Source organism: Abramis brama, assembly GCF_963993115.1.
Source record: "Abramis brama genome assembly, chromosome: 8".
In the NCBI taxonomy this organism is placed as follows: domain Eukaryota; kingdom Metazoa; phylum Chordata; class Actinopteri; order Cypriniformes; family Leuciscidae; genus Abramis; species Abramis brama.
In genome coordinates, this window is record NC_139970.1 from 42,445,694 (window position 1) to 42,467,857 (window position 22,164).

A 22,164-nucleotide genomic window follows, 5' to 3' on the forward strand; every position below is an offset into this window, starting at 1 on the left:
GTTTGGGCGAAAGTATGGTGTATTATAAAAAAAACATTATAAAATAAACTAGCCAGAAAATATGATATATAAACTTGTCAAACTAGTCTTGTTAACATCGGAGTATGACTGAACCGACAAGATCGGAGCTGTTTTCTTGGTTGCTTTTGTTGTTTACCATTCACATGTGAATGTTGTACACCTCCCCATCTTAAACTTCCAAGACTATCAGGTTTATGAATGACCAACTTCTAAAAACAAATTTATAGTTGTCTTTGTAAAGAAATGCTCGCTTATACAGTACTGTGCAAAAGTCTTAGGCATGTAAATCTTTCTCTCAAAGTCGTTCAATACCGTTTATGCATCAGTAAATCAAGCCAGTGACTAAACGATCAACTTCACGTCGTTTCTCTTAGTAGGATGAAAATAATCTTACTTAAACTGTGATTAATATATAGCCTATACAGAAAGCGATCAAAGAACAATCCCTTTCCAGTCGCCCAAGCTGTCAATCACACAGCGCGAGTTTATCTGGACACTTGCCAAAACTCATTATGAAATCAGTGATGCTGTCACGCTGCACAACGAAGCTCTTACTGTACATACATCATGTTTGCATTGGTGAAATCATTAGTGAGAGTGCAGAAACTGCGTTGCAATGATAAGATCTTCATTCACGCGATCAACAGGCTTACACTGAAGTCTCACAGCAGCCAATCACAGCAGTGGGCGTTTACACTGAAGTCTCACAGCAGCCAATCACAGCAGTGGGCGTTTACACTGAAGTCTCACAGCAGCCAATCACAGCAGTGGGCGTTTACACTGAAGTCTCACAGCAGCCAATCACAGCAGTGGGCGTTTACACTGAAGTCTCACACAGACACGCCCCTTCAAACAGAGTGTTCAAATCAGTGGCTAAAATCAGGCTAGGAAAAATGCCTTTTATTTCTAAATTATTATTAAATTATCGATTATTTGATCTAAAAAACATACTAACATTATAAGGGCACCCCAGGAAACATTCTAAAATAATATAGACTTTATAATATTTAGACTTTTGTCCAGGTACACTTGCGCATAGATTTTCAGGAAGCTTTGCAGGAAGGTTTCTTCAAGCGTCTCGGAGACGTTCCCGCAGTTCTTCTGGATTTAGTCTGTCTCAGTTTCTTCTGTTTCTTCATGTAGTCACAGATGGATGTTGTCAGACTCCTTGTGCACACACAAATCTCACTGGATTATTACAATTAATGGCAAAAAGAATGTTTGGATATTTCCTACTGGGGGGGGGGTATTAACATGCCTAAGACTTTTGCACAGTACTGTATGTTGCCTTGGAGCCGCTGCTGTGACGCTGTATAAACGTTTCCAGTGTGAATACTCTCGCAGGCACAGCGATGATGTAGTTACGCTGACGTGAAGCTCAAGCTTGCGGTGTGAAACGGCCATAATCCTGCTCTGGAGTGTCTAAATTACAAGTTTGAAACAATCCTCTACCCAGGGTCAAAAGCAGGGTTTATAATGACAATAACCCAGGAATCAGCGCAGTGTGAAAAGCCCTATTATTTCCTTATAAATAATGCCGTGTCTTCACTTTCCCCACCCCGCTGGGTAATATATCTGAGCATGAGAATGTGAAGGTCAAACTCACCTTCGGATACGGGTACTGTTTGCCTTTCGGGTACGTAGAGCCAGTGAAAGAGGGCAACACCATGTTTGGCACCAGACTGTCATTCAGGACCAGAAACGCCAGGCGCTCGCCGTCAGGTGACCACCAGTGTGCCACATGCGTGTGCAGGACCTCCTCTGAACATGCGTGTTTGTGGTAATTGCAATTGGTCATTAGGTCTTTTACAATAGGTTCAGTTATCTGTTATGTATGAGATCTCACACTGGAGTCAAACACAAACACCTGAGCATCACGTCACTCATCTTCATCTGTGTGTCGCACCAGAGGAAACATGCATCATCATTAGAGCTGCACGATTAATCATTAAAAGATCGCAATCTTGATTCAGACACGTGATCTTATTCCTAAATGCCAGCGATTCGGCTGTGTCTATTAAATCTTTGACAAGTGGGATCACAGCGAACATTCAAATCTGCTGATCCAGAGAGAGAAGTTGTCATGTTTAGGTATGAAACAGCTTCACACACAGTCTTTTCACCCACACAGTATCATTATTTCGGTTACAATAATTCATATTATTTATCACAGAAGTACTGGATAAAAGTTTACAGTTCGGATATAAACACTGATGTTTACAGTAGCGCTCAAAATATAGAAAATCACCGTTTGAAAGTAACTTGACGCTTTAAATAAAGATTGTGTCAATTACATCATTACACCAGTAGGTGGCGACTTAAAAAAAAAAGTATTTGTCATTGAATCATTCATTCAAAATATTTGTTCAAAAATGCTGACTCACCCAGTAATAAAACAAGCCTTCATGAGTCATTGAATCATTCATTCAAACCAAATTTTAAAAAGTATTCAATTTAATTGAACCTTGGATAACCTTTTGTTATCTCTAGTAACATTTTGAACCTCTAGTAAATTACATGTTTTTTAGTTTTTTTTTAGTTGTATATTCAGAATCGTGGGAGAATTGTGATCTCTATTTTAAACAAAAAAATTGTGATTCTCAATTCATCAAAAATGGTGCAGCTCTAATCATCATCTTGTCATATATATTCCTTAAATCATCATATAACAGAGCAAAGTCTCACCTTCATAGAGCCAGTCAGCAATGCCGTTATAGATGATGCCCTCCTTCCCAGATGAGGTCAATCTCAGCGAGTTACTCCTGATGTCCGACTGATAGTAAATATTATTCTCAAATATGTACACCTAAACACACACACACACACAGAAGACATAACACATTTAGAGTTATAGACTGTCTCTCTGAAATCAACAGCTCTGTTTAAGGAGTATCTGGAGGTAAACAGTAAATGTTGATAGCAGGGCCATTAGCCACCACAGATATCGATAAACAATAATGTCCCCACAATATTTGATATTCTTGATGCTACTCTGCTCCATTATGCATCGCTCGGTTTGTTGTTAGGATGACACACAGTATAAAATGACATTTTCAGGCTGGTTTACCTCAGTGGTCTAACAGCACTCGTCAAAAATGACAGATGACAATCAAATTAAAAACCACAACAACAACAACAACAACAACAACAACAACAACAACAACAACAACAACAACAACAACTTTGATCCGTTATTCAAGGAATGGGCTGCGTCTGAAATCACATATTTCCCTATTATATGTATGTGACAAAAGAAGTATGTCAGAATTCACAGTACAATAAAAGAGTAGGTGAAAAGTCCCAGGATGACCTTCTACTTTTTAAATGTACAACAAAATATTGTTGTGCAACAAATAAGAGCTCTCCTGTCTTGTAGTTCTAGACTAAATGTGAGCATTCATTTACTCTTCTCACTTGCACAACACCAGATTCAGTATTCCTCAAAATGAATAAAAACAGTGAGATGCAAACTCAGAATATTACGCAAACCTGCAATAAATAAATACACAAATACTAAATATACAAATACACTTTATGCATTTAATTTAACTTTATAAACCAATATCTTTGCTGCTGACCTTTGAAAATCCAATTTAACCACATGAATAAGCAAAAATGACGTTTCATTTTTTAGTTTTTAATGCTGAAGTAAGTACTGAACTTTCTTCTTCTGCGATCCAGAGTATAAACACAGCTGAAAGGTTTGTTACAACCCTCTGAATTTGCATTTTTTTCAGCCAGAGGCTTATTAATTTCACTGTTGGTTACATTTGCCAAAAACATAACTTTTGTTAAACAAGCAAGCCCAGCCCAGGTGAGAAAAAGTAACTTTTCTAGGGAGTAACGCAATATTGTAACGCATTACATTTAAAAGTAACTATCCCCAACACTGACTATAGCAACATGGCGACTGTAGTACGTCCGGATTGAACTTTTTTTTTGCACTTGCAAAAGTATGTAATCATTCAAAATAAGTACCATATCAAGAGAATATGCGTTTTCGGACGCAACTTTAGTTATGGGCCCTATTTTAACGATTTGAAACACAAGTATCAAAAGTGAAACGCAAGTAACTTTATGGGCGGATCTCGGCCGCTGTTGCTATTATACCGGCGGGATAAATGACTCTTGCGCCCGACGCAAATCTAGAATGTGTTGGTCTGAAGTAGCTTCATTATTCATAGGTGTGGTTTGGGCGTAACGTGAAATAAACCAATCAGAACATCATCTCACATTCCCTTTAAGAGCAGGCGCGCTTGTTCCATGGCGGATTGCTATTATAACGGCGGATTCGCCAGGAGCGGTTCACAGCCGAGGAGACCGACGTTCTCGTCAGGGCCGTAAAACACAGAGAAGTGACATTGGGGATGGAGAAACACACCCAAATTAGCTTCGGTTAAACAGGCGTATGATAATTTGGGTAAATGTGTAAGCTAGATTTATGCCTATTTTTTCACATCTTCATGGACACAACAATGATTTCCCTCATGTGGAATATTTTTCCATTTGTATGGTTTGTAAAAATGAAAACTGCTGCGTCTGTGTAGATGAGAGAAGCAAAGTGTATGCCGTTGTGCACATGCTACATTATGGCCAAGCATGCGCCCTTAAAATAGCATCTGAATAACGCGCCACTGACTGAATGATAGTAAAAGTTGATCTCACCAGTTGCTGGCCCTGAACGCCCCACTCCGCATGCTGCAGTTTAGAGTTCAACACCTCTGGAGGGTCCAGCTGCAAAACCTCCCTACACACACACACACACACACACACACACACACGACAACGTTCAAATTGACATTATAACAACAGCTTTTACATTTCTGCTGCATGCAACAACTTCTATTCTCCTCAACACGCATGTTTCATGGTCATCTTTGTCACATATAAATGCGCATATGAATAACATTGTTTTTATAATAAGTTGCAGCCCTATCGGATGAGAGCAAAACTTTAACTGAACTGAGCTGAATAATGACACTATTGTCGTCTATGTCTGCTTATAGCTAAAACTAAACTCATTTCATAACTGATCAATTTTACACAGTTATTGAACCATTAAGCTGTTCAACATCACAGCCGCATGTTCAAAGCGTCAGTCATATCTGACGCTCCTCCTCTCTCATTAGGACTTAATTAATTACATACTTTTCAGTGCATTTCACATTGTTTACCCAAGAACACCTGGTGCAGCAAAGGCATGTTTAAACACTGAATTTGATTGATTTGATTGACTGATCTGTGAGATCAATAACAGATCTTACTCCACCTGGTGTGAATGTTGTATATGATGTAGGACGCCGTGAATGAGTGCCGGTAAACCTGCAGTCAGAAAACACAACAACAAAGATTAAACAAAACCACCTTCAAGAAAGCTCAAATGACTTAACTAAACACAATCCCATTTTAAACGCATAAATAAACCATATTACTAAAATGAGAGTTTGTGCACAGAAAAAATATATATTTTCTTGCTCAGTATTTTTGTCTAGTTTTCCAGAACAAATATCTAAACATTCTTAAATCAAGATACATTTACTGGAGAAGCAAAATTAATCCAGATATTAGCTTTTTCATGGTCAAACCACAACATTACACACTAAAGAAAGATGAGCATGGAAAAAAGCATAATAGGAGCCCTTAAAAAATGCAAAGCTTCATAAAACATCTGTTAAATTCCTGAAAACATCACACACCTGTTTAACATTGTAGGCGAAAAGCACATACTTCATGTCCGGGCTTAAAGAGTATTTGGTGGCTTTAAAAGTGTCCTGGAAAAAAAGAAGAAAACATGGATGTCATCCTCACTACTGCATCGGATCATAAACATTCATATCCTCAAAACTACAGGCTTTTTATCATTTATATAAATTATAAACAGGCTTTTTTTAATAATTTCTACAGGCTAAAAATGATTAACATTTTTCAAATTGTGCAAGGTGTCTGTTAACTTTTGAACTCAATTGTATGTTCAGCCAGTGTTTCTACATTAGTAAATAGTTTATTTGGCCAAATGCAAAACTATGCAGAACAAAAATGCATAGAAAAACAAAAAAAAAGCTCACAGGAAAAAGCATACGGTCATACTTTATATTAGGGTCCAATTCTCTCTATTAACTATGACTTTTGCCTCAATAAACTCCTAACTACTGCGTATTAATAGTTAGAGCAGCTAATATCCTAGTAATAATATGCATGATAATAAGCAACTAGTTAATAGTGAGAATTGGACCCTAAATTAAAGTCTCTCTTGTTTTTGCATGTGTGCTTTGTATGACAGCCTTGATCAAAATGATATCGGCTCAATCTGGCATGTTTCATTGCGTTATCATCACAAATAAAACAATCCAAGCACAACTACGCAATATGACAACAAAATATTTAACAAATTTTGAATAATATTTGAATAATGGGTGAAGATGTTCATTCTCCACTTTAGCCCTCTACTGTATAAATAATATTTACTCACAAATGTGACGTTCTTCAGCACGACCTCAGTCTGGTTTGTGAGGATGTTAAACCTGATCACATGTCCATCGTGGTTTTTGTAGATAACCTCAGATTCTGATAAAGAGTTAAAAAAAGGAGTTAGTCAATATATCCTATCTGTGATCAAGACAAATATCTGCCAGCGGGGTTGGAAAAATCAACTTAAGCCAAAGTGAAAACAAGATCATTTTTTGCAGACCCCATTTGCAGATATTTTTTCGTGTTCTCTTTCTCTTTCACCTGTGCTCTAGCTTGTGTCCTGATCTATCTTACACTTCACACTTCTGGACAGATAAACAGGCTGAAAGTAAAGCAGGACTGTTCATCCGTTTCACGGTCAGTCATTCACATTTATGAGCTGCTTGACGGTTGTAAAGGTAAATTTCCGGTCTGAGACTCTTGCAGAGCTGCAGTGAGGAAAAGCAGACGACACGTAAAATAGAGTAATAGATCTCTCAGTAGCAAACACAAAACCAGAACAAAACACTGACTGTTGAAAGCAGAAAGCATCTGGAAGACTGTGAAACTCTGATTTAAAGAGGATCTATTATGCCCTTTTTCACTTTGATATAAAAATGTGGATGACTAGTCACTTCCTACTACTTAATTCTGAAAAAACAGAGTTTCTAATTATTGGGCAAAAAACCTCTGCACGCATTAACCCAGAATACTGTCTAACACTCGATGGCTGCTCTGTTAAGTCTTTGTCGTCGGTTAGGAACCTGTGTGTGTGTGTGTGTGTGTGTGTGCTCTTTGATACCAATCTTTCATTTGAAAGCCACGTGTCTAGTATCTGTAAAACCGCATTCTTCCATCTTAAAAATATATCTAAATTACGACATATGCTTTCAATGAAAAATGCGGAACAGTTAGTTAATGCGTTCATGACCTCAAGGCTAGATTATTGTAATGCTCTACTGGGTGGTTGCCCTGCACGCTTAATAAACAAACTACAGCTGGTCCAAAACGCAGCAGCTCGAGTTCTTACCAGAACCAGGAAGTATGACCATATTAGCCCGGTTCTGTCAACACTGCATTGGCTGCCTATTAAACATCGTATACATTTTAAAATATTGCTGATTACTTACAAAGCACTGAATGGTTTAGCTCCGCAGTACTTGAGCGAGCTCTTAACGCATTATAGTCCTTCACGACTACTACGATCTCAAAATTCCGGCCAGTTGATAATACCTAGAATATCAAAATCGACTGCAGGCGGTAGATCCTTCTCCTATTTAGCACCAAAACTCTGGAACAGTCTTCCTAACATTGTCCGGGAAGCAGACACACTCTGTCAGTTCAAAGCTAGACTAAAAACACATCTCTTTTACCTGGCATTCATACAGAACATTACATTTCTATTATTCAAATCAGTAAAATGATTATTAGGCTGCATAGATAGTCAGCCGGAACTGGGGACACTTCCTATAACACCTGATGTACTCGTTACATCATGAGAAGAATGGCATCTACGCTAATGTTAGTCTTTCTGTTTATTCCGAGGTTTACTGAAGTCAGCCGGATCCGGGCCGTGTCCAGATCAGATGGTGGACCTGCGCCTGAACACGTCCACGACGCATCCCTGAAGGTCCAGCCTCATCAGCCCTGTGAAGGCCTCATCGACACGACAGCCATCAGCACTGATCCTCAACAAACTCGTCTCCACACCGGCGTGACTCCGACTTCCAACCAGACGGAACTGGATAATATTCTGAATGTTCTAATCCAATCTGACCTCTGACCTGTAACGCTGCCTGGATCATAATCATAAACTGTTCGCTCGTTGGCCAGAGGAGAACTGAGACTGAGTCTGGGTTCTCACAAGGTGTTTTTCTATATTCTGTCACTGATGGAGTTTTGGTTCCTTGCCACTGTTGCCTTGGCTTTTGGCTTGCTTAGTTGGGGACATTAAATATTCAACAACAGTATTGATCTGAGTTACTTAAGGTGGACGATGACACAATTTTCTTCTAGAAACAAACTTTTTTGTATTATTTTCATGTTATCACTGTGAAGCTGCTTTGAAACAATTGTAAAAAGGGCTATATAAATAATGGTGAATTGACTTGACTTGACTTTTTCAAAGTCTTGATTTTGTTTTTGGGCTCTACTAGAATTTCATGCTTGAATGTTTAAAGCTTGAACAATGAAAACATGCTAAAGTGAAGGAGATCTTTTAAAGGTCTATTGCCACAGAAGGTTTCTGGATTGCCAAGCAAGCTAAAGGCAATCTTACGAGCGGATGTAGGCCTGCTAAAGGCCCATATGTCAAATAATTACTGCTAAATAATGCATAAACATAAAAACATTTGTTTAAAAGGCTAATTGTAAAAAATGTATTTTTCTGACCATTTTTATTTTTTTTTGTCAAATGCTTGCGGCATACGGCTGTGTGCGACTATACAGTGAGGAAAATAAGTATTTGAACACCCTGCTATTTTGCAAGTTCTCCCACTTGGAAATCATGGAGGGGTCTGAAATTGTCATCGTAGGTGCATGTCCACTGTGAGAGACATAATCTAAAAAAAAAATATCCAGAAATCACAATATATGATTTTTTAACTATTTATTTGTATGATACAGCTGCAAATAAGTATTTGAACACCTGTCTATCAGCTAGAATTCTGACCCTCAAAGACCTGTTAGTCTGCCTTTAAAATGTCCACCTCCACTCCATTTATTATCCTAAATTAGATGCACCTGTTTGAGGTCGTTAGCTGCATAAAGACACCTGTCCACCCCATACAATCAGTAAGAATCCAACTACTAACATGGCCAAGACCAAAGAGCTGTCCAAAGACACTAGAGACAAAATTGTACACCTCCACAAGGCTGGAAAGGGCTACGGGGAAATTGCCAAGCAGCTTGGTGAAAAAAGGTCCACTGTTGGAGCAATCATTAGAAAATGGAAGAAGCTAAACATGACTGTCAATCTCCCTCGGACTGGGGCTCCATGCAAGATCTCACCTCGTGGGGTCTCAATGATCCTAAGAAAGGTGAGAAATCAGCCCAGAACTACACGGGAGGAGCTGGTCAATGACCTGAAAAGAGCTGGGACCACCGTTTCCAAGGTTACTGTTGGTAAGACACTAAGACGTCATGGTTTGAAATCATGCATGGCACGGAAGGTTCCCCTGCTTAAACCAGCACATGTCAAGGCCGTCTTAAATTTGCCAATGACCATTTGGATGATCCAGAGGAGTCATGGGAGAAAGTCATGTGGTCAGATGAGACCAAAATAGAACTTTTTGGTCATAATTCCACTAAACGTGTTTGGAGGAAGAAGAATGATGAGTACCATCCCAAGAACACCATCCCTACTGTGAAGCATGGGGGTGGTAGCATCATGCTTTGGGGGTGTTTTTCTGCACATGGGACAGGGCGACTGCACTGTATTAAGGAGAGGATAACCGGGGCCATGTATTGCGAGATTTTGGGGAACAACCTCCTTCCCTCAGTTAGAGCATTGAAGATGGGTCGAGGCTGGGTCTTCCAACATGACAATGACCCGAAGCACACAGCCAGGATAACCAAGGAGTGGCTCTGTAAGAAGCATATCAAGGTTCTGGCGTGGCCTAGCCAGTCTCCAGACCTAAACCCAATAGAGAATCTTTGGAGGGAGCTCAAACTCCGTGTTTCTCAGCGACAGCCCAGAAACCTGACTGATCTAGTAAAGATCTGTGTGGAGGAGTGGGCCAAAATCCCTCCTGCAGTGTGTGCAAACCTGGTGAAAAACTACAGGAAACGTTTGACCTCTGTAATTGCAAACAAAGGCTACTGTACCAAATATTAACATTGATTTTCTCAGGTGTTCAAATACTTATTTGCAGCTGTATCATACAAATAAATAGTTCAAAAATCATACATTGTGATTTCTGGATTTTTTTTTTAGATTATGTCTCTCACAGTGGACATGCACCTACGATGACAATTTCAGACCCCTCCATGATTTCTAAGTGGGAGAACTTGCAAAATAGCTGGGTGTTCAAATACTTATTTTCCTCACTGTAAGTGGTTGAATGCACTTGCATCTCAAAATGCTTTTATGATGCGAGATTAATGTAAACAGTCAGTTATGTCTTAAAGTGGTATTTCACCACTGACAGAATGGGCTTTCAATAAAACTTAGCTTTAAAGCTTCAATAATGCAGTGGACATGGTGCCGTCCCAGTCCGCTATGAATACGCCTGAACAGAGTCAAATAAGAGCTTGCTTTAGTAGGTAATACTTCTTAGCAAACTTTTAATCACAATAGTGCCGAGTCTGTTGACTAGCTGAAAAGAATCATAAATATGGAGAGAATGACACAACGGACAATCTGAAAAAACTCAGTGTTTGTAGTCAGCATTTCAAAGAGGATGATAACGAACAGTGTTTTAGGCCAAAAGGAGGGCAAAACCTGAAAGAAAGCTGTTGCCATAGTTTTCCATTTGTACCATAATGATGTTTAAAGACTTGACAAAGTACGATAACGTTTTCAGTGATAAAGCTACTCTTAATAAGAATAGAAAAACTGCTATGTTAATAACCCCCCCGCGATCCGACGGTCTGTGGGCGGGGATACAAAAAAGCGGAAGTACAATCTGTGGTTTTCACGAAATCTGACGGAAAATGTGAATTTCTCGGCCCAGTAACATGGAGAAAGAGTAAACAGTGTTCATTTGAGGACTTGAGACAGACAGGGCAAAACATCTGATGTGTCAAAATATGCATTAGTGTGAGTCCAGCCTATTAAATCTCCCGATGCCCATGATGTCATCAGTGATTATCGAAAAACAGTAAAGCTGAGTAAGTGGCTGCTCTTGAAAACGTTTGGAGAAATGCTGCTGTGAAATATTTATTCTCTTGTACTGATGTGATGCGTGGACTCGTTCTGTGGTTCATGCGCTGCACGTTCACACAAGCGCTCGCTAGAGGACGATCTACACACAGATGCTCGGCTCTCAGGGTCACATCAGATCAGCTGCATCACGTCCGTGTGCGAGACACGCTGAAGAGCAGCGTTAAGCTGAGGACTGGAGTGACTGCATGACTCTGATAAGCATGGGTTTGTCTGGAAGCTCAACTGCATCACACACACACAAACACACACAATGAAATATTCATGCTGCTGCTGCTGCCAGTGTAAGACCTGAGTGATCCTTCCCTATTCCTGTTACCATAGCAACTACCACATCTAGATACTTCCTCACACACACACACACAAACCGCCAATGCCTGTGATGCCCGATATGGCAAAAATATTTTAAGAGTCGCTAGATGGTATTCAAGGAACTGAAATGTCAAGTTCTCAAAGACACGTCACATCACGTGCTACTGGATTATTCACACACACTGATTTCCTATAGGCTGGCCCGAATAGTTCTTCCTCGTCTCATTGATTCTTATGATGCAGGAAATACTATAGAAAATAGTCTTGTTGATCAGGAATGGGAAGATGCATGACACACTGTCCACTCACAGCCTCATAAGGCTGGGCGATAAAGACGAAATCACATCTCTGTATTATTTTGGGCAAAATAGTGATATACAATATACACTGCCGTTTTGTTATGCTTTTAAAATAAGTCTCTTCTGCTCACCAAGGCTGCATTCATTTGATTAAAAATACACACACAAAAAAACAGTGATATTTTGAAATATTATTAAAATTTTAAATAACGGTTTTCTATTTTGAATATATAGTAAAGTGTAATTTATTCCTGTGATCAAAGCTGAATTTTCAGCATCATTACTCCAGTCTTCAGTGTCACATGATCCTTCAGAAATCATTTTAATATGATGATTTGATGCTCAAGAAACATTTATGATTATTTTTAATGTAAAAAAAAAAAGGATTCTTAGATGAATAGAAAGTAAAAAAAAAAAAAACAGCATTTTTTTTAAAATATAAATATTTTGTAACATTATACACTACCGTTTAAAAGTTTTAGGTCAGTATGGCTTGTTGTTTTTTTGGGGGGAAAGAAATTAATGTTTATTCAGCAAGGATGCATTAAATTGTTCAAAAGTGACAGTAAGGACATTTATAGTGTTATAAAAGATTCTATTTCAAATAAATGATGTTCTTTTGAACTTTATATTCAAAGAATCCTGAAAAAAAATTGTACACAACTGTTTTCAACATTGATAATAATCATAATCATTTTTTGAGCATCAAATCATCATATTAGAATGATTTCTGATGGATCATGTGACACTGAAGACTGGAGGAATGATGCTGAAAATTCAGCTTTGATCACAGGAATAAATTACATTTTAAAATATATTTAAATAGTTTTTACTGAATTTTGTATAAAATAAATGCAGCGCTCTTCCCCTGAAGTCTGTGAAGTTTCGCGGAGACCCGCTTGCATAAGGCTCATCCACTCCTGACAGCGAGATGGAAATATTTGCATGACTTTTTAGCATTTACAGATGGAGAATATACCTGTGAAATTATGTTAAGTAATGCACTGAGGAAAACACATCTCAAACGCATTAAAGCGCACGAGTATCTGTCAGAGCATCTGTCGGGGCAAACCATGTTAAGTTATTTTGAAGCTGTGAATATACAGCATGTCTCACGTTTAGGACAAATTGGATTATGCACTTTCCGCACAGTAGCTCACTCTCTGTCCTCCGCTCGTAATATTAAGCTGCTCTATACCGATATGAATGGCATTGCCTCATCCTATACAGTTTATACAAATATTTCAATATATATCATACAAACTCAATATGCCGCCCAGCCCTAACAGCCTCACCATACTGTGATAAATAAGGAACATTTTTGAGCAAAGCTTACTGTCAAACACTAAACATGATATTAAAATGATATATTAATATTCAAATTACACTGACGGATCCGAACTGAATACAAAAACGGTCAGAGCTGCTGAAATTGGCATTCACAATGTGACTGCACTGCAAAAATGTATTTTCTTTCTTAGATATTTGTACTCAGGGCCGTAGCTAGAGGATTCGGGGCCCCCTGAAAAAAATATTGATGTGGGCCCCCACCACCCTCCACCAATATCATATACTGTACAATAGATGAGCATGGAGGCCCACATACAGTATAACAGAAGAAGGTGATGTTGTTGTAAAACCTTTATTTTAAAAGTTACATTTATATAAAAATTACAACTAATAAAAAGAAATTGTTAAATAATAATAAAACCAATTTAAAAAAAGTAACAGCAAAATAATGTTTTTTCCCCCATCAGGGAAACAGTCTGTTATAATTCAAATCAAAAAGTAAACATTTATACAAGAATGACAAGAATGCAGTCAAATGTAAAAAATAACCTCATTTATTTTTTATTTTTTTAATAAAGATAATATTATTAAATAAAGCTAAAATTTATTCATTCAAGTGCATTCGTGTTTTATTGATGTAGGCTAATAAATACATCAGCCGGCAGGTCCGTTGCATAATGCAATGCGTCGTGACTCGTGTCAATTTTTTAACTCTATTTACAATAGTGTAAAAAGACAGGGATTTTGAACACGTAATCATTCGGTCGATTGTGGTGCGCAACTGCGCATCGATAATGAAGAGTGAGTAGCCTACCCGACAGGCTGTAGACGGTAGTTTTCTTATTTCCAGCGAAATAACAATACAACCTGTCTTCAAAGAACGTCTTGATCGACTGTGATACAGCAACTCTCCTGGCCTCCCTCTCATTCTTTTCATAGCATTTCTGGTGCCCTAAGTTATGTTTTCTTTTCCCCAACATTTTCAGTCAATCTCCTGCTCTTCCACCAAGTTCATCGTTAACTTCAGGCACTGCCGCCTCAACTCTGATTGGTTCTGTTCACGAGCTGGGGCGGGACTTACAATTTTATTGGGTCGATCTGATGTTTGTCACTGACTGAATAATTAATAAATACTTTAGATCGGACTAAACCATTTATAGGGAGGTAAGAGAATATTTTGAAAAAAATATTTAACCAAATTGCATGTTTTCGTGGTTTTTATTTAAATCTCAGGCATACAACTAATATAAATATTAGAATTATTCACACAACAGGGGCCTATATAGTATAACTGCTGGATTTTGTGGGGCCCCCTGGGCAGCGGGGGCCCCTATAATTGTCACCACCTTTCACCCCACTAGCGGCCCTACCCGGCCCTGTTTGTACTGGAAAACAAGACAAAATACTAAACATTCTTCAGTCATTTTGCTTCTCCAGTAAATGTATCTTGATTTAAGAATGTTTAGATATTTGTACTGGAAAACAAGACAGAAACACTGAGGAAGAACATGATACAAGTGCTTTTATTTGCCACTGTATTTGATTTTCTTTCTTAGATATTTGTAATGGAAAAACAAGACAAAATATTAAACATTCTTAATCGAGACATTTACTAGAGAAGCAAATTACTTTAGATATTACGTCTTGTTTTCTGAAAAATGTGTCAAAATGAAGTGAGTTTAGGCTTAAAACAAGTAAAAATATCTGCTAATGGAGTCAGAAAAATAATGTTTTTGTCATGTGTGGGTTCAGGAAGTCAGAAGGATCAAGTTCCAACACGACGTTTAATGATAATTATCCACAAGGAAGGCAAACAAGCAAGGTAACACACAAGCAGGGTAACACACACACACTGCAAAAAATGCTTTTCTTACTTCGTATTTTTGTCTTGTTTCCAGTCCAAATATCAAACATTTCTTAAATCAAGATGCATTTACTAAAGTAGTAAAATTACATTAGATATTTAGTCGTTTTCTGGGGAAATAAATACAAATTAAGTGAGTTTTTGTGTAAAATAAGCAAAATTATCTGCCAATAGGGTAAGAAAAATAATCCTGTTCCTGTTGGAATTAAGAATATTTTTCTTACCCCATTGGCTTACCCCATCAACTCACTTAATTTTAATTAATTCCCCCGGAAAACAGGACATAATATCCTTTGTCATTTTACTCATCTAGTAAATGCATCTTGATTTAAGAATTTTTTGATACTTGGACTGGAAACAAGACAAAAATGCTGAGTAAGAAAAGCAATTTTTTTTGCAGTGCATAGGGTAACGGTGATCGGACAGAGAATGAATGTGAGGGACCAACTTATATAGCAAACACATATTAGGATGATTAATAGAACACAGCTGACAGATATGAACTAATAATGAGGAACGGGAAAACTAAACAAAGGAACACATGATGAACATGAACACAAACTAAAAGTCCATGATAATGAAACTAACTGAACATAATGTGACAGTTTTCCCTTTGAATAAAGATTATGTTTCTGACTCCACTGGCAGATGTTTGTTCTTGTTTTAAGCATAAACTCACTTCATTTTGACACATTTTTCTGAAAACAAGACTCATTAACTTAAAGTGATAGTTCACCCAAAAATGAATTACTCACCCTCATGTTGTTCCAACCCCGTAAGACTTTCGTTCATCTTCGGAACACAAATTAAGATATTTTTGATTAAATCTGAGAGCTGATCACTCCTCCATAGGCTTCTAAGGCATTATAACTTGCTGGCCCAGAAAATGTATTAAAGACATTGTTAATATAGTCCAAGTGACTACAGTGGCTTAAGTATAACTACGTAGCGCTTCTGTGTTATACGTCACACACATCACACACATGACCAGCATCGGCCAATAGTGAGCCTACGTGTGACGTACAACACAGACGCGCTGCACTAAAACACTAGAGAAGGAAATGAATAGTGGAATAAAGTCGTTATTTTTGAGGGTTTTTTGGTTTTTGCGCACTAAAAGTATTCTCGTCGCTTTATAAACTTAAGATAGAGCCACTGTAGTCACTTGGACTATATTAACGATCTCTTTAATGCATTTTCTGGGCCAGCAAGTTATAATGTCTTAGAAGCCTATGGAGGAGTGAGCCAGCTCTCAGATTTAATCAAAAATATCTTAATTTGTGTTCCGAAGATGAACGAAAGTCTTACGGGGTTGGAGCAACATGAGGGTGAGTAATTACTGACAGAATTTATATTTTTGGGTGAGCAAACCCTTTAAGTAATTTTGCTTCTCAAGTAAATGCGTCTTGATTTAAGAATGCCAAGTATTTTTGTCCAGTAGAAATATCTAAGAAAGGAAATGTATTTTTGCAGTGAATCTTAACATGTCACTCAGAGATGTTTTCCTTTTATTCAACCTGGTGGTTTTATAATGTTTATCTGCGGTAATGATCAATCATCCTCTGCGATCAGCTGTGCTTAAGAGCTCGTGATGGTGTACAGATGATTAATGAATGAGAGCCATTAGAAATTAATGATGCGTGTGGATCTCTGGTCATATTGTCTTACCGTTGATCCAGAGAGCTTCAGGGTCGTGCACGCTGAAATCTGCACTGAAAAGATCCTCCACCGCCAACTTGGTGTCACTGCCTGGTAGCGTGTCCACTGTCACACACACACACACACACACACACAGACAGACACGAGCGTCACGAGCAGTAATGGAGCCGCTGAAGGCCACGGGTGTCACACTTTACATAAACAAACAGCAGATTCACTAACACACAGACTCAAGTCTTTAGCAATGCAGAGGTTTGGTTACACTTTGTTTCAATAGTCCACTTTAAACATTCTGCTAACTATAAGTAATTTTGCAAGAACATGTCAACTAACTCATTAATCTGCAACTATAGTAGTGGGTTAAAGTGATGTCAAGCTTAGGAAAAATTGACATTTTCCCCCGAATTCAAATATTATTATTTAAAGAGTTTAGCATATTGCGTAGTTTTGCTTGGATTTTATTTGTGATGATAACACGATGAAACATGCCAAATTGCGCCAACATAATTTTTATCCAGGCTGTCATACAAAGAAATTATGAACACAAGAGAGAACCAACGAAATATTAATAATGGATTATGTTGTAGTCCATGTATGCTTTTTCCTCTGAGCTTTTTGTTCTTCTATGCCTTTTTTGCCAAATAATTTTGTCAGACAAATACCATAACCAAGTTTAGTGTTTTGTTCGTCCCTCATATTTAAAAAAATATATAAAATATTGTCCTCATAATTTGATTGTTTCATCGAACTTGTAGAGTTATTCCCCCCAGACATCACTTTTGGTCACAACTGTAGATGTCAACTAACTCTCATTAGACTATTAGTAGACTGGTAGGTTAAGGTTAGTAGAATAAGTCGAACTTGCAAAGATACTTATAGTCAGTAGAAAGTCTGTAACAATCTCAAAATTAATCATATCCGTATTCGGATAAAACCGGAAGTGGGCCGGGCTTTACCCGGAAGTTCGTACAAGTAATTGAGAAGACTGTTAGGTCTATGGGTTTACTATCCATTTTCTTCATTGCTATCACTGAACAAATATGCTTTGCATAAGTGATACAATAATATTTTTTATTACGATTATAACATTTATTTAAATATCTTCTAACTGTCAGAGCCGATAGCCTTGTACAGGCAATGCTTTGAGGTGTACCGTATTTTCCGGACTATAAGTCGCACTTTTTTTCATAGTTTGGCTGGTCCTGCGACTTATATTCAGGTGCGACTTATATATCAAAATTAATTCAGACTGAGATGAACCAAGAGAAAACATTACCGTCTACAGCCGCGAGAGGGCGCTCTAGTTGGCGGAGTTATTCAGAAGCGACACCATATGAAGAAAATTCAATGGATTCAGTGATGTGGAATGAGATCGCGGGAGCTTGGTGAACTTGTTTACTGGTAACTTGCTTGTTGGACTCCCTGGCTTATGTTAATTTAGCCTATTCAGCCTCCCAGGTATATGTTCTTTATGCTATTGTGTAGCTGAATAACTGTTAGTGTGTTGCTTTAACACACCGGACACCTACCCAGCCTGCTGTTCTGTGTGCTACTGTGTAGTTAAATAACTTGCCTTTCCAGATTAAATGTCTGTTCTTGGTCTTAGATTTTGTGAAATAAATTTCTAAATAAATGCGACTTATACTCCAGTGCGACTTATATATGTTTTTTTCCTCTTCATGACGCATTTTTTGACTGATGCGACTTATACTCCGGAGCGACTTATAGTCCGGAAAATACGGTAATGCGGTTGTGCTTCAGGCGACCCGAGTTCGAGTGCCAGCTCGAGGACCTTTCCCAATTAAAAAGTTCTAATGTTGGAATAACCACAACCTCAAATAAGAGGAGTCTGAAGTGTTAACAATGAACCATTGAGGAGTTTGGTCAGGTGGCACATGTATCGGCCAATCAGATCATGGAGTGTCATTTTGAACGGCAGTGTTTTGAAATGGCAAACGTGACTTAATGTCAGATTGTTGTGTCTTATGCAGAGAACCGTGTTCAGTGCATTTAAAAAGTGCCATTTTGCATTGCAAAATGTGTGTAAAGCATAAAATGTGTTTAGACTTTTGAAGAGGTTTTGAAGAGGCTCTCTGTGTGTCAGTTTAAATAATTGTGCTGTGCGTGTCATTTTAGCGTGTTAGCAATTGGAAAAAACCTGTAAATTCATCATTAGGGGTTTGCTGTACCTGGAGTGAGGAGGATCACAGACATGGTGATGAGAGAACAGACCACCAGAATGACCAGCAGAGCGATCGCAATCCCCTTCCAGTTCCTCTGAGGTGGACTCATGCCACCCAGATCCTTCAGGAAAGACAAACAGACACGTTAACATTGTCCGGGAAGCAGACACACTCTGTCAGTTCAAAGCTAGACTAAAAACACATCTCTTTGACCTAGCATACACATAACACATTATTGACTTCTATAATTCAATGTTAGGCTGCATAGATTAGATCAGCCGGAACTGGGAACACTTCCCATAAATCCTGATGTACTTGTTACATCATAAGAAGAATGGTGTCTACGCTAATATTAGTCTCTCTGTTTATCCCGAGGTTTACCGCAGTCCGCCGGATCCAGGCCGTATCCAGATCTGATGAAGGACCTGCGCCTGGACGCGACGACAGCGCAGTCCTGAAATGTCAACTAGGCTCTTCCCTGTGAAGGCCTCCCTTTACCTCTGTACAGATAAAGCGTTTTCGGGATAATTCCGGTTCACATGGCTACATGGAAGCGATAAAATTCTGTATTATTAATTTTAAGGCCAGACAAGTAGTATGTTGAGGGTTGGTAGGGAAGGACTACACGCCTGCGCACATATATTCAAACTAGGGGTGTGCCATATCATACCGTCCACAATAATAGCGGTATACATTTTTACATGATAAAAAAGTGTCATATCGCGATATCAATGATATAGCGACGCGATGACGTATGCCGCATTTACGTTCCCTAGCGCGCACAACAACAACACCTGTCTGAGCGCGAGAGCAGCAAGTCAGCCTCCAATGACGATTTAGCAATTTCACAAAACAGCTTGAGTGTTCAGCGGTGCTGCCGACGCACGTCTTCTCTCTCGCGTTTAGGAGTCGGGACATGACTGAATGGTCTCTTGCACAATCGGGCCATCAGTGCATTGTAACTAAAGTTTATAATTTTCACGTCTTCTTAAGTCTTATCAGTTTAAATAGTCAAGCGATTTTAAACTATCCAGTAGGCTACTCGCGCGCTCTCTGAGAGATAGTTGCACTGCGTGCATACATAAGAGTACAGCTCGCGAGTAACAAAAGTTATTTTTCGCAGATTATATCGCTTTAATGGGGGAAAAAACGCAAAATTGTGTAAAACCTCCGGTCTTGGCAAGTATACTCGTAAACACAGTCGGTTATGTATAAAACGCATGTGACAGTGTGACAGACAGTATAATGAAAACAGTAATGGATCCGTGCACTAGCTGTAAAAGTGACAGCAGCCATAGGCTATGTGTCTGTCATTAATGTTGTCGTCAAAACAACAAAAGATAGCTTTAATTGTAATGAATGAGAATTATTAGCCTGTGTATTTAATTTAGTCAGGAATCAGAACTAAAAGACTATGTGTTATTTTACATTTGATTACTTTATTCTGTTTCTATAGTATTTCTGAATACTGGAGTTAGACCTACACACATTTAACATTTAATTCAAAGATTGAAATCAAGCTTCCTTGTGTTGTGTAAACTCTTAACAACAAAATAACCACAATGTAAAAACGCAATGAGTGAGCAAACATTTAGGTGAAGTTTGCGCAGAGAGAACTTAAGAGTTTTCTGTTAAACGGTGTCGTGTTAGCGGCCCTTAAGTTAATAACTAATGATCGTTGCGACGGAAGTGAATCAATCAAACTAAATTTAGCTGGACAATAACTTTATTCTAGAGCTGCTGTAAAGCCAAAACACTTTACTTTAATTTCCTATTATCAATGTAAATCTGCTTTGGAACAATCTACATTGTTAAAAGCGCTATAGAAATGAAGATATTTCTTCATAAAACATAGCAAAAAAAAAAAAGAAGCAAAGTTGAGGGTTTAAAGTCTAGTAATGCTTTACTGAAGCTGTTAATAAAGGTTTCATTTGAGTTCATTTGTACTCACTGAGGGACGAGTCTGAATGATCTGGGTAAATGTCTCGTATAAGAGGTACTCAGAAATTCGTTTGAAAAAACACTGGAATATTCCTATAAGCAAGAGTTGCGTATAACTGAGCTCAAACACACCCGAAAGATCAGTTTTTCAGACTGTGTGATGTTCAAACTAGTTGAATTGGAGACGAGGTTTCTGTCAGATGGATCAAGGCCTTCTGCTCCAACACTTTAGAGCTTATTCCACCTTAAATGTTCTGAGAAGCAGCTGTGGAGACGTCATTCATCTTCTCTCCCCGCTGTGTTCTGCCAACAAGTTACTTTAAACCTTTAGGCTATCTTCACAAAGAACTAGAAACGCTGAACACATTTCCGCTCACTTATGAAAGCTAATGGCGCTTTCAGGCTGAAGTGAGCAGTCAGAGAACTCGTCAAGTCTCCACATGGACTTCATGTAATAAAACACAAACAAGGTGATGTACAGTGCTGGTCTTGGTGGCAATTATCTTGTCAGAAATATTGCATTGCCCGCTGTTGGCATTGAGCCTGGTGGATCTTTTCCACCTATGGGGATTGGGACGCTTACACACTACAGCCTCATGTGTAAACGACGTCTCTGGGCGTAACCGGCGTAAACTAGTGTTTTACCTTGATGCCCCGGCGCCTCGCCACAGCCAATTATGCTGCATGCTTATTGGCTCACCAACCCTCTACAATGCGTAAATCACTCGCATATGTGAGTATATTTGACTCTGGGCGACTAAATAATGTCTATCATTAGCCATTGGCTAATAAATTCTTAGATTTTACTCACCAGTGTGTGTGTTAGATGCCAAGTATAAGTTTAGCATAGATATATTTTCACTCGCTGAACACTCTGACTGAGCGCTTGAGAGTTTCGCTCTTCATCAAGAGATCTGTGCTAGTGTTTCAAATGCAGCTCAGCTCAGTTTGATGTACCGTAAACTCTAGTGTAAAGGCGCACGACTCGCCGTCGCGTTTCTCACACACGCAAAGAGAGAGCGAGAGAGAATCTTACATACCACGCAAAATTGACGCGCTACATGTAAACGATTTTCTTGTTTGTATTTTCCTGTCAATATAAGAGTTCATCTGGAATTATTCAGCTTTTAAGAACAAGCAGAAGACATGCAGGATTAACATTCATGAACCCAGCAACTCATGTGTTGTATATTGTCATTATTAGTTGTAGAATTAGTAGTAGGATTATCTTTTAATAATAATTACTATTATCAATTAATATTATCT

The 22,164-nt window shown here is 38.5% G+C and overlaps 1 protein-coding gene across 2 annotated transcripts in view; it reads right to left on the reverse strand.

Moving 5' to 3' along the window:
• Positions 1-22,164, reverse strand: part of dpp10 (dipeptidyl peptidase like 10) — an 80,169-nt gene that overhangs the window by 29,528 nt on the left and 28,477 nt on the right. For both annotated transcript variants that reach the window (XM_084122402.1, XM_084122401.1), the window contains exons 2-9: positions 18,964-19,078; positions 16,784-16,879; positions 6,491-6,585; positions 5,718-5,792; positions 5,291-5,343; positions 4,687-4,768; positions 2,707-2,827; positions 1,628-1,782 (exon numbers count right to left, since the gene is read on the reverse strand). In XM_084122402.1, the coding sequence (XP_083978528.1) occupies positions 1,628-1,782; positions 2,707-2,827; positions 4,687-4,768; positions 5,291-5,343; positions 5,718-5,792; positions 6,491-6,585; positions 16,784-16,879; positions 18,964-19,078 (792 nt within the window). The remainder of the gene's footprint in view (positions 1-1,627; positions 1,783-2,706; positions 2,828-4,686; positions 4,769-5,290; positions 5,344-5,717; positions 5,793-6,490; positions 6,586-16,783; positions 16,880-18,963; positions 19,079-22,164) is intronic.